Raw genomic sequence first — 14,721 nt, 5'->3', positions numbered from 1 at the left:
GGGGGTAGATGATGGGGTTATATCCTAAGTGCTACTGCACAGCATTTCCAAAACATCTATTGTCAGAGTACGTGTGCGTGTCCCTCTATGCCTACCAGCAGCAGACTGAAATGGACTGTAATGTTCATCAGGTTCATTAGGTACACTAGTGGAAACGAATGCATTCTAATACAACAGTCCTGCATTAACTCTTAGCTTCATGAAATGAATGTTGTGGTATTTCCTCTGTTCATTCAACCATGTTTTCATTTTGAAGGCTATGGTCTGTAGCACTATTGAACTGTTTTGTGTTTCTATTATTCTATTTTTTTGAGTTATTATTATTTGTATTATTATTTTGTCATACTTTAGCCAGTGGGCTATGCTAAATAACAGAAACACTTTAGCGTTTAATTCGATACTGTTTAAGAGCACCACAAACGGCATCCTTTTAAATGATCCTCCAGTCGAATCACCACATTTCTTACACCGTTTCAACATAAACAGTCATGAAGGAGGTTTAGTGTATTATCAGAACGCATTCATTTTCACTACTGTACCTAATGTTACAGTCCAATCAGCTATGCTCCACTTAGAATTAACATTATATGTTAATATATTCGGGTGCCACGTGAGTCTGGACTAGAATGGCTCCAAATAAATAAAATGAGTCACCCTTGAGATACATACAGAGAGGCACAGTTTCGTGTGAAGGCAGAGAGGGAGGTGGAGACAAATTAGACAGACACTAATGTACCTAATGAACTGGCAAGTGAGTGCACATCTAAGTGTTTATGAGCTCAGCTGACTCGGGGTGTAGTCTGATTGGTGACGGAGTCATAGGCTTGTTGCTACAGAGATGCGCAAACACAACAGAATATTCTCCCAAATAACAAACAAGTTGAAGAATGAGGCAAGGCTACACTGACAGTGTGAGCTGCTCTTGAGTTTCATTCAAGAACTGAGCTTTGTTTAATGGAGCTGTTTCACAGCTCGGGCTAACAATCAGCCCTGTCTGTCTTTTACAACAGTTAGAAGAATGAGCAGTGGAAGCCATGACAGCCTTAACTGTTAAATGTGGAGCAACTGCAAGGAGAGCATTGACAGCAGTGGGCAGGAATCAAGAAAGATGAAAGCCCAACTGGAGACTGATGCTGAATAAATAATGACATCCATTGTGGGGAAATGTGATCGCGCTCTCTGAAAATCAATAACTAACAACCAGACCGTGATGCCCTGAGTGACTCAGCAACAACTTCAATACACTACAGGCGGTCGATATCAACTGCCTGTTCTCATTCCGGGAGACATGACCCAAAAAGCTGGAGGAGAACTGGAAGCACTTCTAAACGAGTTTCCGTGAGGACGGCTGAGAAGATCATCTTTTGGAGGAAAGTCAGTCAAAAATTTGCTGGACGAGCCGCGCATTCAAAGCTTCTGACAAACCACTTGCCTGTTGACAGTGATTCAGAAGGCAACGGCTGGAACCATGGATCGTTGCAGCACAGTCTCTCGTGCAGATGGAGTTACTGAATCTATCTTTTTCAAGCAGTCAATACCAAACCCGCTCAATATGATTAGTTTGTCTCATCCACAAATAGTTTGCTCTGTCAGACACGAACCTCGCTCAATTCCTGAGCCGCTGCCGGTTCAATAAAAAGTTTGTTCTTAGAAATAACCTAAGAAATGGGTATTCTGAAAACTCCCGACAGTGTTAGATAAACAAACTAAGGGCCTCTAACTACAATGAGGGTTTTTTTTTCTTTGTGGGTGAAAAACGGATGTCAGTACGACGCGGCCACTTTTATCAAGATGGACTCTAAGAAAACATATTCACTACATTTTCAAGAATTTAAAAACATGCATGAATGCTCGTCTGAAAGCCTGATGAACAGAACAGTAGCAAAAGCAATTCTAGCAAAACTATTCTAATTACCCTTGGGCTGATTTTCATTGGCCTCACAGAGGTCAGTTTATCTGTAAAGGCAATCCACTCAGCACTGCAGAAACTGTGGCACATACTGTACAGCTGAGCTAGGAGGAGGTGGGATTTTGTTTTACAAATCCGGCTTAGCCAGATTTTGGGTACATCATAGAAGAACATCAAAATGCAGGCTTTGATTAGATAAGCTTTGATGAAACAGTGGATTTGATCCGTAGCCGCGAGGTTACCGACCCCTCAGTGAGCGTTCCTAAGAGACTGTGAAAGAGGAGATCTCTAAAACAATTAGCTCCGATGAACAGTGTAGCGCAAATGCTTAAGAAAATAACAGCACCTCAAAATAAAGCTGATCAGTGCGTTTATAGTCACAGCTTTAAATCAAAGCAGACATGTGTAATGCAACCCCCTTTCGTGACTTTGCCAATAACCGGCCGAGCCAGGCCGGTCTTGGCCAACGTGCACTCAACTGAGAGATGCGTCCGCGCCCGCCAGGTTAGACGGCTCTTACCTGCGCTCTCTGTGAGGCAGTGGGTGGTGCTGCTGCCGTGTGATGAAGGTGGTGCCCCACACCGGGCTGCTGTGGCTGTTCCTGAGCCAGCCCACAGGGGGTGAAGAAGGGTAGGGGGTGCTGCGAAAGCCATGGTCCGACTCGGTCTCGGCAGTGAGAGATGAGGCTGAGCTCCCCATCACCACGGAGATAGGGAATCTGTCTCTGAATGCTCTCCGATCGCGATCTGATCCGTTTGTTTTGTTTTTCCCAGAGTGCAAAAGTTAACACGCTGCTTGAGAGAAACGGGGATTTCTGCAACAACAACCCTTACTGTGCGCGTCCCGTTGACAACCTTCTGTTTGAAATAGGAAGAATATCCGCCTGAGGGTGCATGAGCGGAAAAAATGAAACAAAAAGCAACAAAGAAGGATATTCAGAAAAAAATGAGTGGTCAAGAATGAAGATCAGGGTGTATATCCCACAGTGTGTGTGGGGGGGGTTCTCAATTCAAACAGTAATTTGGGGCATGGAGTGTCAATTCCAAAAGAGCAGCAGGTCTCAGAGAGGTGAAATTACAATTTTCTCAAAGCAAAAACTTCAGTTCTCTCTCTTATTGACTTGAGGCTTGGCAAACTCTGCACCACGTCCTCCAAAGTGCCACTGACAATTCCTTGCTCCTTCCTTCTGACACATCTCCCCAGCCAGTGCAATCTCATACCTGGCTCCTCGCTCTCTCTTGCAGACGCTCAAGAGATCAACAGAAGGAAAAGTCCGCGCCTTTAGTGTCTCCCAACATCACAGCAGCCGAACCGGGCGCCTCTGGAAAACGTCAGACAAATACACCGCGGGCATCACGGCAAGATAATGCTCCACAAAGACGTCGGAGAGCGACTGAAAGCGGCGCAGGCTGCGGAGGAATAAGAGCAGCACAAAATATATCCACAGAGTTATTTACAACACGGGCACAGGAGTGAATCAATGCACTGCATTTCATGGGAGGGGTGCTGGCAAAACTACAAGTATGCTAATATCCAAGTCTCCTCTTTCAGACATCCAGTCTGACTAACAGCTGCTGTGGAGGTTTACAAGTAAAACACCCCAGCTGCATTTGTCCCACTGGATAAAACTCCATGTCTAAAACCCTCCGTAGGGGCTATTTCAGAGATTAGATCACTTTTGGCATTTGCAGGGTTCCACATGAAAAAGAGAAACTCGCATAAATTTAAGCAGTAGAAGAAACGCAGGAACACGGGTACAGCGTGCTTTAAATGGCTCTTCAACAAATGCCAAAGTATGAAAAATGCGTGAACCTCTGAAGCTTCAAGTTCTGAGTAACGTCCAAGTAAATTCCCGAGAGGTACGTTCCGCTTCAAGCCGCGGTGCCCTGCCAAGGAAAGGGACGGGAGATGATCCCAGTTTCCGCTGTCTGAGAGCTTAATTTCTGTCTGATCCCACAGCCGAGGCCGGACAGTCCAGTCCAGTTCATCAGCTCGAGCTTGGGTTTATGTGGAAGTCTCCACCGGCGTCTCACACCACAGCGAAACTGTCAACGTGGTGAAGCGCATTTGCATGCATCTCGACCAGTATCAGTAGTTTGTAACAACCCCGAGGCAGGAGTCTCTACACGGCGACGCTTCCTGGTTTGCCTTAATATGCATATCTAGTATTACCGGATTATGGAGGCAACGCATGGATCACATGGGCTTGGATCCGTAGTTTAGCTTTCCATGTTGCATGATAACTTGTCACCGATCCCGCATGCGGGGCTTTAAAATCAGCCAATTAACAGCGCTGCTCGTTTGAAAAGGTGATCCGTCTCCACGCAGAGGTAACACAGGCCAGGGAGAGTGTTGTGTTGAGAGGCGATTTAGAAATACAGCCGAGGAGCTTTCACCCCAAGAAGCGCAATTTCACCATCCTCCGTCGGGTCCATTCCTGCCTGCGTTCATCTCATATCCCCAGCGTTCGGGATGTAGACGCGGAACCTTGTCGTCTCAGATCAGGAGACATCCTCGCTCCGGTCCCGCTGTCGCCTCGGATGTGAGTTTGCTCGCACTGCGAACCCGCTCCATCTCAGAATGCCCGGTCTGCTACGGTGCCGTCATGTGATCTCGTCGCATATAAATAAATATTTTGTCCCCCCCCCCATCTTTCAATTCTCCCTCACTGATAGCTTGAGCGCAGTGGACGGGGATGCAATCTCCTCCAGCGGATTACTGGAGTGTCAGCAGAGCGCAGGCGCACTGGCCTGGCAGAGCAGAGGAAAGCTGGAAGGCTGCGTTCAAGAGATTTAAATAAACCCTCAATAGAGTCCGAGCTATAGAGGTCTCACTCATTAATGTGAATGGGATCCCAGGGTAGTGGCTAATGATGGAGGTCTGAAACAGCCCGGGCAGGATGAGGCATATTCATTATCAGGAAAGCACGTCTCAGGCAATAAAGGCAACGCACAACTGTCTAGCAGCATTATTTTTCCTGTTGGTAGTCTAACAATGTCCTCGTATGTCTTTGCCAGAGGAGGAGGAGGTAGTGAAGGGTTAAGAAGAAGACAGCGGTGACTGCAACACTCATCATTGCTCAACTGTCCCCGCACATTACCGAGATAAGCCTTCAAACTTTCCTTCTCCTCTCTTCCACTTCATAGAACTTAGCTGACCTCATTCCTGATCTCTTCTTCTATCTCTGAATTCACCAGCAGAAAAAGTGCATTACACAACCAGAACAATGAAAACATCTCATACCGTGTGTTTTTTTTTCTTCTTCTATGGATCCTTTGTAGCCTTTAAAGTCAGCAGTTTAACCATCAGCCAGGAGCTATATTCCGCTTCGACTCGACATCTCGACGGACTGCGAGGCGTTATGTTCGTGGAGAACTCCAAGCACGAGTCATATGTTGAGTGTGTTGACAGACTGAAACCGGTTTGTCTGGTAAACTCGAGAACTATACGTGACATGGTTTCGGACGCGGCCTTAAAGTCCACCCAAGAAAGCACTGCTGGAACTGAGTCATAAAAGACACTAGACACAGTCAACTTCCTTGTATCCATGACACAATTCCATTTAATTTCCAAGTCAAATGCAGGTTGCACAGTAACACCGGGGAGGTTTCGGTTCAGCCTAAACGTGTATGATTAACTCAGATAGCACAATTTACGATGATGCAGAATTGCTAAAGTACTTGCACAGATTGATAGCAAAAAAAAAAAAAAAAAAAAGAGAGAGTCAAGGGACCGCAACCCTTTGTTAAGGGTGCACCTGTCCAAGAACCACCTGTCCCTCTGCAAGTCAGCACCCTGAGATACAGCAGCTGACACAGTCCGTGCCAGAAAGAAAGAGAGAGAGAGAGATTGGATTTCATTTCTGTTCTCAAGGGACACACTGGGGGGAAGAAGGGAAAGGGAGGATGTGAGCTGATTTCACGGTACATTGTAAGTTGTCATTTCTACACAACCCAACATGTCCTGCTTTTTTTCCCTCTCTCCCCTCCTGCCCACATGGTCAAGGCATATACACAAATGATTTGATCGCCCTCTCCAAGTTCACTCTAATCCAAATCACACAAATTAGAGGAGATTTAATCTTTTATATCACCATCTATTTTAATGGTGGAGCCAAACCTGCAACTGGAAAAGCTAAGTTGAGGCCTTGGGGCACATCTTATGGTCCACCTAGCTGAAGTGTCCGTGAGTAAGTGCCTGTGCATGTAGGTTTACCCCCCCCCAAACCTCGACCTATGACCCTACAATCTCCACCAAGAGGACAGGTTTAACAAGAGTCCCCATATTGTTATTGTTGTTGTTGTGTTATCTGGTCCGTGCACAGAGGAAGCGTGAATAAAATGAACTCAGCAGTCGTTGTGTGAAGTCGCTGTTAAATATAAACAAAGTGCTGTCACATAATCGATCTATTTGTGGACAAACTGTAAGCTCTGTCACTAACACAGCCGTTTGCTACAGGAAAACTCTGAACAATCCCATTGAGACGAGGACGCCGGGAACCTTGTAAACAAAGACGCTCTCATTCAGACACTTCGGGGACATAATGGGCGCTGCTCGACACCCTCGTACTTCGGGAAGTCCACTCACAGACTGGTCGTCCTTACCTTTAGTCGGGAGATGGGGAATTGTTCCTGTTTTTGCGACGTGTCTGTGTTAACTTTTCACAGCCATGGAAACGGTAAGTTGTCCCCCGGGTTGTACTTTGGTCACCCTTTTCCCCGTCGTTAGCTTCGCGCTCTCCGCTGCCGCCTCATACTTGACACGTTTGTGTCAAACGCGTATATGTACGGTTTGTTGTCACTCGGTCTGGTATTAACGATGCCGATACGACCGCGTAGGTTTTACCTCAAACAGTCCAGGAAGGAAGGGGAATCTCCAAGGAGCAAACACAGCGCGCACGTACTGTACGTCAAATGCGTGCCGGGGGTTATCTGTTCCGCGCGACCGCACGTAAATTTGCGTAAAACCCGTTCGGGAATGCCAGAATGGAAAACTCCATTTCCCATCTTCACTTTGACCATTTCAACCAGGATATCCGGGTGTGATAGTCGTCACCTTTGAAAAAACATAAATATCTTAAACTAACGCCGTACTAAAATACATTTATATTGAACAGGGCCACTGTCTTTATCTTTTCTTAAATTATAAAAAAAATATATTGTTATTTCTGCATTTAAATTTTAAGTTTCCATTTTCAGAATAGTTTCCCATTCTATCCACAGTCAGTGTCAGAGAGTGGCACTCTAGTGTCATCTAGTGGCACTGAATACGAACCTAATCTGGACTGACTGATAAGCAGTGCGTGGGTTGGTTCAGTCTGATTGCAATTTAACATTTCATTTCATGTCAAATGTCAACAAGTTAAACTAATGAGAGTTGTCTTTAGAGCTTACAGTATGGATGTTTTAATTTATTATCTATTGTGTCTGTCACTTCTGTAGTTTGACACAAAACATTTGTATGCTAAACAAATTACCCTACAAAATGCTTCTAATGTAAATACTACAACGTCTTTTAATGTCAGGATCTTTTCATATATGTCTGTACTGTCATTATGTTTCAAATGTGAGTTTCTGTATTAAGATTTTGTTCGCAATTGTGATGTGTTCAGAATCTGTGTTTCTACTTACAGTAATTAATACAATTCTAAGATGCCTGTGATATACTTGATTATTTCAAGTTTATGCTATATTTTACCGCAATGCCACTGTATCTCAAAAGAAAATATTGCGCGTCCAGAAAATGATGGAATTAAAAAAACAACAACAATATAACAAATGACACAAAATGAAACAAAAATATATACAGTAAATTAAGCCACCTGGCTGGATATAAAATAAGTAAAATCACTTCTACCCCAGCAAGCTGCAGTATTTAAATGCTGATTGCATGTTAATGCATCAGTAATAATAAGTCAATAGTATGATAAATACAACACTGACAGAGACTACCATGGTGTGTAAGGAATCATCCTCAATCCTCATTGTGATTATCTTAACTTCTGTCTGTTCACTTTCAAATCTATCAGACAATGGAAGAAATAAAACTCATAGCACTTCTAATTACAGACACTTGTGATAGAACATATTTTATAACAATGTAGTTGCAGGCCGCAAATTACTTCGTTTTAGGTCTCACTGTATTTTATGTACCCTGCCTATCGCCCGATGAAAATGAATGAATGAATGAATGAATGAAATGTTGTAATATGACTGTAAGAGCTTCTCTTTTGCACCAGTAAGTGAATTTATTGCAGTTTGTTGGACATAATACAGATTTAAACTATGTGCTTTATATTTCTGTATCAAGATAAAATAAGATCATGTAATTACTAGTAATCTGCATACATACAGTACATGTACATAACACCAAGACAAAGGGTTTATTCTTAAAATATTGTGAGTGAAAACTTTCCTCACTTTACAACTTTACATTTTCTGACACTAATGATTTTGCATTAAATAAAGGTATCAACATAATTCAGAGTAGCATCTTAAGAATTTATTTGTGTTGTTTTTTGTTTAGCAAGCTGGGTTATCTGCTGTCCCTTTAAAATAGAAGTGAAATTTAAATTTCCTCAGGATAAAGAGTAAGCACGTGAAACGTTCAATGAGTCTGGATTACCTCTGTTAACACCGGTGTCACCCAGGTTGTTTGAACCGAGGAAGTTCAAAGGCTTAGGCCTATATCAGCAGGTTGGGTAAAGAAATAGCAGAACCAAGTTTTAAAACCCATTAAAGTCGTATTAGGATGATTGCCATGTCCGAAATCAATCATCACGAGTGAGTGACTGGGCTTGGGTTTGACTTAGAAAATGAAATAATAACCAAACTCTGAGGGGATACATAAACAAAATAAACAGTGCTTGAAAATCGCAGGGTGAAGTGAAGGCACAGATCTCGCCACGGATCGCGGTGATTTATCTCCGAGCAAGGCGGAGCAAAGCATCCTTTGATAGAAGCGGGCAGAGGAGTTGGAGAATGAGTCTGGGCGGAGAAAGTTGGACGGTGTCTCTCACATGTCGCTGTGCGTCTCGCAGTGCCCGCGGGATACGTGTAAAATGCTGGCGACAAACTTATACTGTACACTTTGATCAGAGCGAAAAAGCGGAGTAGCTAGTTGACGCTAGCTAACGACCCGGGAATACACGTCTGAGGGACTTCTTCGCCAAGAAGGTATGCATCTTTGTGCACTTCTTCTTTTTGTCTAGTGCACTTGTTCTTTGCTAGCAGTCACCTCTCTGTGTATTTATGTGTTATTTCGCCGTGTTTTCTGGGCTAACTTTAAAGTAACGAGTGGAAGTTGCTAACTAGCCTTACTCCGGTGAACTTTTTTCGTGGGTGTATTGTTTTCAAAGGCCAGTGTCGGTGCGTACACACTGTTGTCATGACAATGCTAGGGAAACCCAGCGCGAGGCACGTTGAGAGACACAAAAGGCACCAGCGTCAGTGTTAGGCTTTGCTTTGGGACTTTTTCTCAGAACAAAAACTAGTCTTAAAGTTCACAGAACTCATTAAACTAAGCCACTAAGGAGTATTTTTGGAGTCTGAAAACGTCAGAGCTGCTTTACCAACATTTTTCTTCACTGGTGTCCCGTGTCAGTGGAGAGAAGAGCACTTTGAGAGGTAAGGGGGGTCATAAGGATATGTGAAAACTGTTGGGCTAAGGTGTGTCCTGTGTTTATATGAGACAAATTGTGACCCTGCTACTCAGGAAAGGGATGCTTTTAGCGGGCTGTTTTATGGCCAGCACACATGTGGAAATGACCGGCTTCCACAATAGAGAGTGAGCAATTGTCTTAGGGGAAAAGGAAAAAGATGTGTGTGTGTTTGTGTGTGTATGTGTGAATGAGTGGAGGAAACAGTTGCACGAGGGACAGCAAAAATAAATATGTGTCACTGAATGTTTAACGGAGTCTGCGCTTGGGGGTCACTTCGCAGGGTCATGGCCTCATGTGAGGACAGTCTTTATTTGTGTGCGGCCGGCTATTGATGTGCGCGGCCACAGACGTACAGTAGACACACCCGGACTGACTGAAATCCGGAGCTGCTGGCGTAAACTGAAGCTAATGACACTCAGGATAAGCTCTCCCCTCCGATGACTCACGATTATACTTGTTTATGGTCTTGTGCAAAGGAAGTTTTCACAACTCCAGGTGCCAAAAGATGACAGCAATATGGACCAGTGCCATACTTTTCATTAAGTGCAACGCCAGCAAGATATTCAAACGCAAGCTTCCGCTGCTGTCGCTCACACAATCCAAACCACAGATAAGTTTTGGAAATGTGTGTCACAGTTCTTTCTGCACTCACATTAAGTACGCTAGTGAAAACATGTAGATATAACAGTCCTGCACTAAATAGCATATTCATGAAGGCTGCGGTTTGTTGTACTGAACGAGTACAAGTTGTATTGTGTTGTACCGTTGTGTTTCTATTATTTTGACAATGTCATTTTAGTTAGTGGGCTAGGTTAAATAACAGAAACACAAACTACATCCTCCAAAATGATCGTCCAGTTGGATTATCATCTTTCGTACACAGTTTCAACACAAAATGAATATTACAACAGTTACGAAGTGGAAGACTGCAATAATAGAATGCATTTGTTTCCACTAGTGTTGTTTGGACAAGTGAGTGTACATTTAAACCTGCTGAAATTTAAATACAGACTGATAATAACTGATAAATCCATGCCCTTGCTTCATTTGCCTTGTTGCCTGCGGCCTTGTGGACGTTGTTGGCCATTTGTAGACTGGCCTCTGCCATTGGTCTTGTGTGTACTGGCATGTTGTTGAGGTTGATTCTTTTTTAATGCTCCTCCACGGACAAATGAAGAGTTTGTAATTGGATGGAAAAAACATAGGGAGATCATGCTATATTATAAATAAAATTATGTTCCAGTGGCAGATTTCTCACCATTAAAGTATTTAGAGTAATTGTTTGGTCTCTTAAAAGTTAGAAATTGTTAAAAACAAAAAAATATTTTCAAAAGCCCTCTTCAGCTGTCTTTGTTTACTTGTTTGGCTTCCAAACCATAACCCAAACACACTGAAACGATTACTGTTTGTTTTCATTGTAAATTTGTGTCTTTAACTGCATTATTGGCTTGGTCATTTCATTTTCTCTCCTACAAATTTCTTTCCTATACTGCCCCATGTTCAATTTGGAAAATTTCAGTTTCATACAGTATATACATCCATTCATATTCCAAAGATACCTCATTAAATGCACTTTAATGATTATTAATATTAAATAATAGAATAGGATTATCAGCTCTTTTATTTAAGCTCTCTTTTTTCCCTATAAAGATAATACGTGATGCTAAACAGGAATCAATGTAAATGGCAAACACACATTCTGTGCTATAGTTAATAATATAAAATTGGTTTCTCAGGATTGCTGCAAACTAGGTAGATGAAGAAAATAGGTTACAAAATATTAATTTAAAGTTCATTACAGTGGTAGTACAGAAATTTTCCAGTTAAAATGTAAGTAAGACCATGTTATTATCCTAAAGTAATCTTTTCTATCAGTGCATAGATACACAATAAAGTAATTTTAATAGCAATATATATGTACATCACTCTTAATAAATAGCTTCCAGTTATTTGAATTCTGCATTTAAAGATACTGTATGGCCGTCCTGCCTAGGATCTATGGCAGCCCTCCCTCTCTTCTTGTGTGTCGGGGCATGTCTGTATGCTCCACGGCCTGGCTTGCGCCCGCAGGGCCCGGGAGCACACCAACAAAGGCACATAAACATACACACACTCACTCATGCACACGGGGCAACATGAACAAGCCTACATCAAAGATACATCTGTTTCTTATGCATGTTTGATGGGACAGGCAGGCAGTGGCTGGCCGCTGCTCCAAGTTACTGCACCGATTAGTATGCATGACTAGGTGGAAGGAAAGCTATGAAGGTGGATGACTCGTGAGGAAAAAGAAGGCAGATACAGTTCAGATGTATAAAAGAGAAATGACACATGAGTAATGAGAGGAATTGTTGCTTCTTGTCGGTTTTAAATGATAGTTGGATAATCTTATTGGCTTGAGAGGAACAGAAATGCCAGGTGTTCATAGCAGAAAAAGTTTGCCTCTGTGGCACTGAAATAAATGGAGATCTGAATAGAATCAGAGAATACCCAATGAGTACTTTCCTCTTTTGTGCAGTTCCCTTTTGTTCCTGCTGTTTGATGTATTATTGTCTTTTTAGCGACAAGCAGCTGGTATAAATCCCATTGTCTGGTTGTTAGTCTGTTGCCTAACTTTGTCATTCTGGGACACAAGACTGTATCAACTGCTTTCCCAGAGAAGGATTAAGCTCTGTCAAAGGACATTTATCCTCAGTGGATGTCTCAGTTTATTTGTTTTTATGTATTATAGCTTTAGAAGTAGTTTTCAGGGCATTACAGTCCAAGTTTAGCTCAGTTGGTAAATTCTGTGTTGGCCACAAAAGCCACGCTTGCTTCTAACTAAGTTGAATTAGCATGAATACATTTTTTTTTTTACTTTATGGGGTAAAAGTTCAAAAGTAGAAAGGTAAGGAAGTCTAAATGTAGGAGCATGTAAATATAGGAGCACTTAGTTTGCATTCCTTGACCTTAGCGCATAGTGCACCCATCACTGTAGACATCCGCTGCATTTGCTTGGCCAGGATATTTCAATCAGATCAGTGAACGCAGAGCTTGGCTGCTCATCAACATCTTGGCACAGGGAGGTACGCGCATCCTAAATTTAAGTGCAGTTCACCTTCCAAAATATTCAGCACTTTGGATCAAGGGAGAGTCCCGTCGGATCAACTCGACACTGTGTTTTCCCTATCGCCAGATGTTCTGCTTAATTAACATGCAGGCTCGGGGCTAGAGAGGTGTTACCACCCATACGCAGTTTATCCAGGTGCTGCTGCTCTGCATAATTACCTCTCATTAACATGAGTAATATTAATTAGATTCATGGTGCGCTTCCTTGAGCGAGAAATAGGTCAGTGTACTGAATGTGTTGAGAGCACGCACATTGTATTGGATAGACGTAAGCTGTGTATTTGTGTGAAGAATAAGAAAAAAATAACACAATCTCTTTTGACCTGCCGCAATTGCTTGATTAATTCATCAGTTGATTTACAGAAAATTAACTATTTCAATTATTCTAATCAATCCATTTTAATTAAATAATAACAATTTAAGATTTCAAAAGAGAAGGGGTAGTCCTTTTTTTGCCATGCATCACACTTGAACTGAATAGCTCTGCGTTGTGGACTGTTGATTAGAAAAAATAAGATCTGTAAAGTTGTCCACTTGTGGTGTGGGGAATAACAACATTTAACAGCTATAGATATACAAGAATAAAGTGATTATTAGAGAAAATAAGTGATAGTTTTGTCAAAAATAAAAGTGATTATCAGTCGGTGTCACAGACATTACTAAATGTAAAAATCAGATACAGTTATGCAATTATTTGCTGCCAACGCTTCCTCAAAAGAAGACGTATGGCGTACATACCGAAAAGTCTGTGCCGGGCTCTGTTTCCATCATAAATCACACAGTGTGAGAACCACTTTGAAACTCAACACCTCAAGATCTGAGAGGATTTCAGAGGCCCTTAAAGAGACAGAGAATGCATTAGATCCAGAGGACAGACAGAAGATGGTCTACGTCTGGAAGATTACATGCCTCATCTTTTTCCAGAAACATCAATGAAACCCCGGTTTATAATGAATGAGGATTTTGATGAATGAAGGAAAGATAGTATCACCCAGCATGTGCTTATTCATAATTTCTTTCTTTATGTAGTTTTCAGTGTATGCTAAACACTGTCAAGATAACGCATGTGTGTATATGTTCCCAGGTAAAAAAGAAAAAGGGAGGCACGGTGTAAGGGGAGGACAACAAACCCAAACCTGGGGAGCCGCTGGAGCCCCAGGGTGCTGGAATGGAGCAACTCATAGAGTAAGAGAGATCATGTCTTTATTCATCAGTTGGTGGGTTTATGTGGTTTGTTAACATGTTTTATTGTGTTTACTAAATGAACATCCTGTCTCTATTTTGGGGCTTCCTGGAACTGTTGTTGCCCAAACTTCAGCTGCATAGCATTGGGATTAGATAAGTATGTTAGCTATATATACTAAAGAAATGACTTCATCTTCAGAGTCTTTTGATTCTGTAAAATATGATTTGCAGAAACGCTGTTTTTCATTCTACGTACTTGTTCTAGCAATATGTACACCTGCAAGGAATTTGTTCACCACATTTAACCCATCCAAGTGAGCACACTCGGAGCAGTGGGCAGCCATGTAAGACGCCCAGGGAGCGGATTAGAAGGTCTTAGGTGTTTGCTCAAGGTACCTCAGCCATGGGCATAGAGGGATGGCAACCTGTTAATCCATAGTCCCAAAAACAGTCCAACATAACCACTAGCCCATTACTCTTCCCCTTGTAAACAGCTGTAACACTCCTGTAAACATCTTTTACCACACCGTGTGTTAACCACTAGTCCACAGCTTCCATTTTGATGACATCTAAACGGATGGTTTGGGTTTCTTCCACTTTTGGGTGTTTTACTGGGACAGGTTGATGAGCTGCTTGAGGGTTTACAGCCCAGCATGTCTGCACATTTTGAAACCTTGTAATTTTCTATTTTTAGTAAAACAAGAGTCATCATTCAGCATGAAAAGCAGTTGCACTTTGATTAGATGAAGAGTTTCAGAGAAGTGAGGGGCGGAAGCACAATCATACAGGCCCGTGGCAACAAGGACAACAAAGAGTACAACGAAACTCTCATATATAATCATGAATACGCCTGGGAGCT

The 14,721-nt window shown here is 42.4% G+C and overlaps 1 protein-coding gene across 4 annotated transcripts in view; it reads right to left on the bottom strand.

Annotated features, from left to right (window-relative positions):
- The window catches only part of capn15 (calpain 15), a 40,360-nt gene extending 33,444 nt beyond the window's left edge, over positions 1 to 6,916 (bottom strand). For 2 of the 4 annotated variants that reach the window (XM_084567899.1, XM_084567904.1), the window contains exon 1: positions 2,430 to 4,612. In XM_084567899.1, the coding sequence (XP_084424025.1) occupies positions 2,430 to 2,608 (179 nt within the window). In that variant the 5' untranslated portion in view covers positions 2,609 to 4,612. Of the gene's footprint in view, positions 1 to 2,429; positions 4,613 to 6,513 lie in introns of those variants that run through there. The other 2 variants (XM_084567901.1, XM_084567900.1) reach the window with 2 other exon arrangements.
- Positions 6,917 to 14,721: the final 7,805 nt, after the last annotated feature.

This window comes from Chelon labrosus (genome assembly GCF_963514085.1).
Source record: "Chelon labrosus genome assembly, chromosome: 19".
Classification (NCBI taxonomy): Eukaryota; Metazoa; Chordata; class Actinopteri; order Mugiliformes; family Mugilidae; genus Chelon; species Chelon labrosus.
This window is presented reverse-complemented; position numbering and strand designations above follow the sequence as displayed.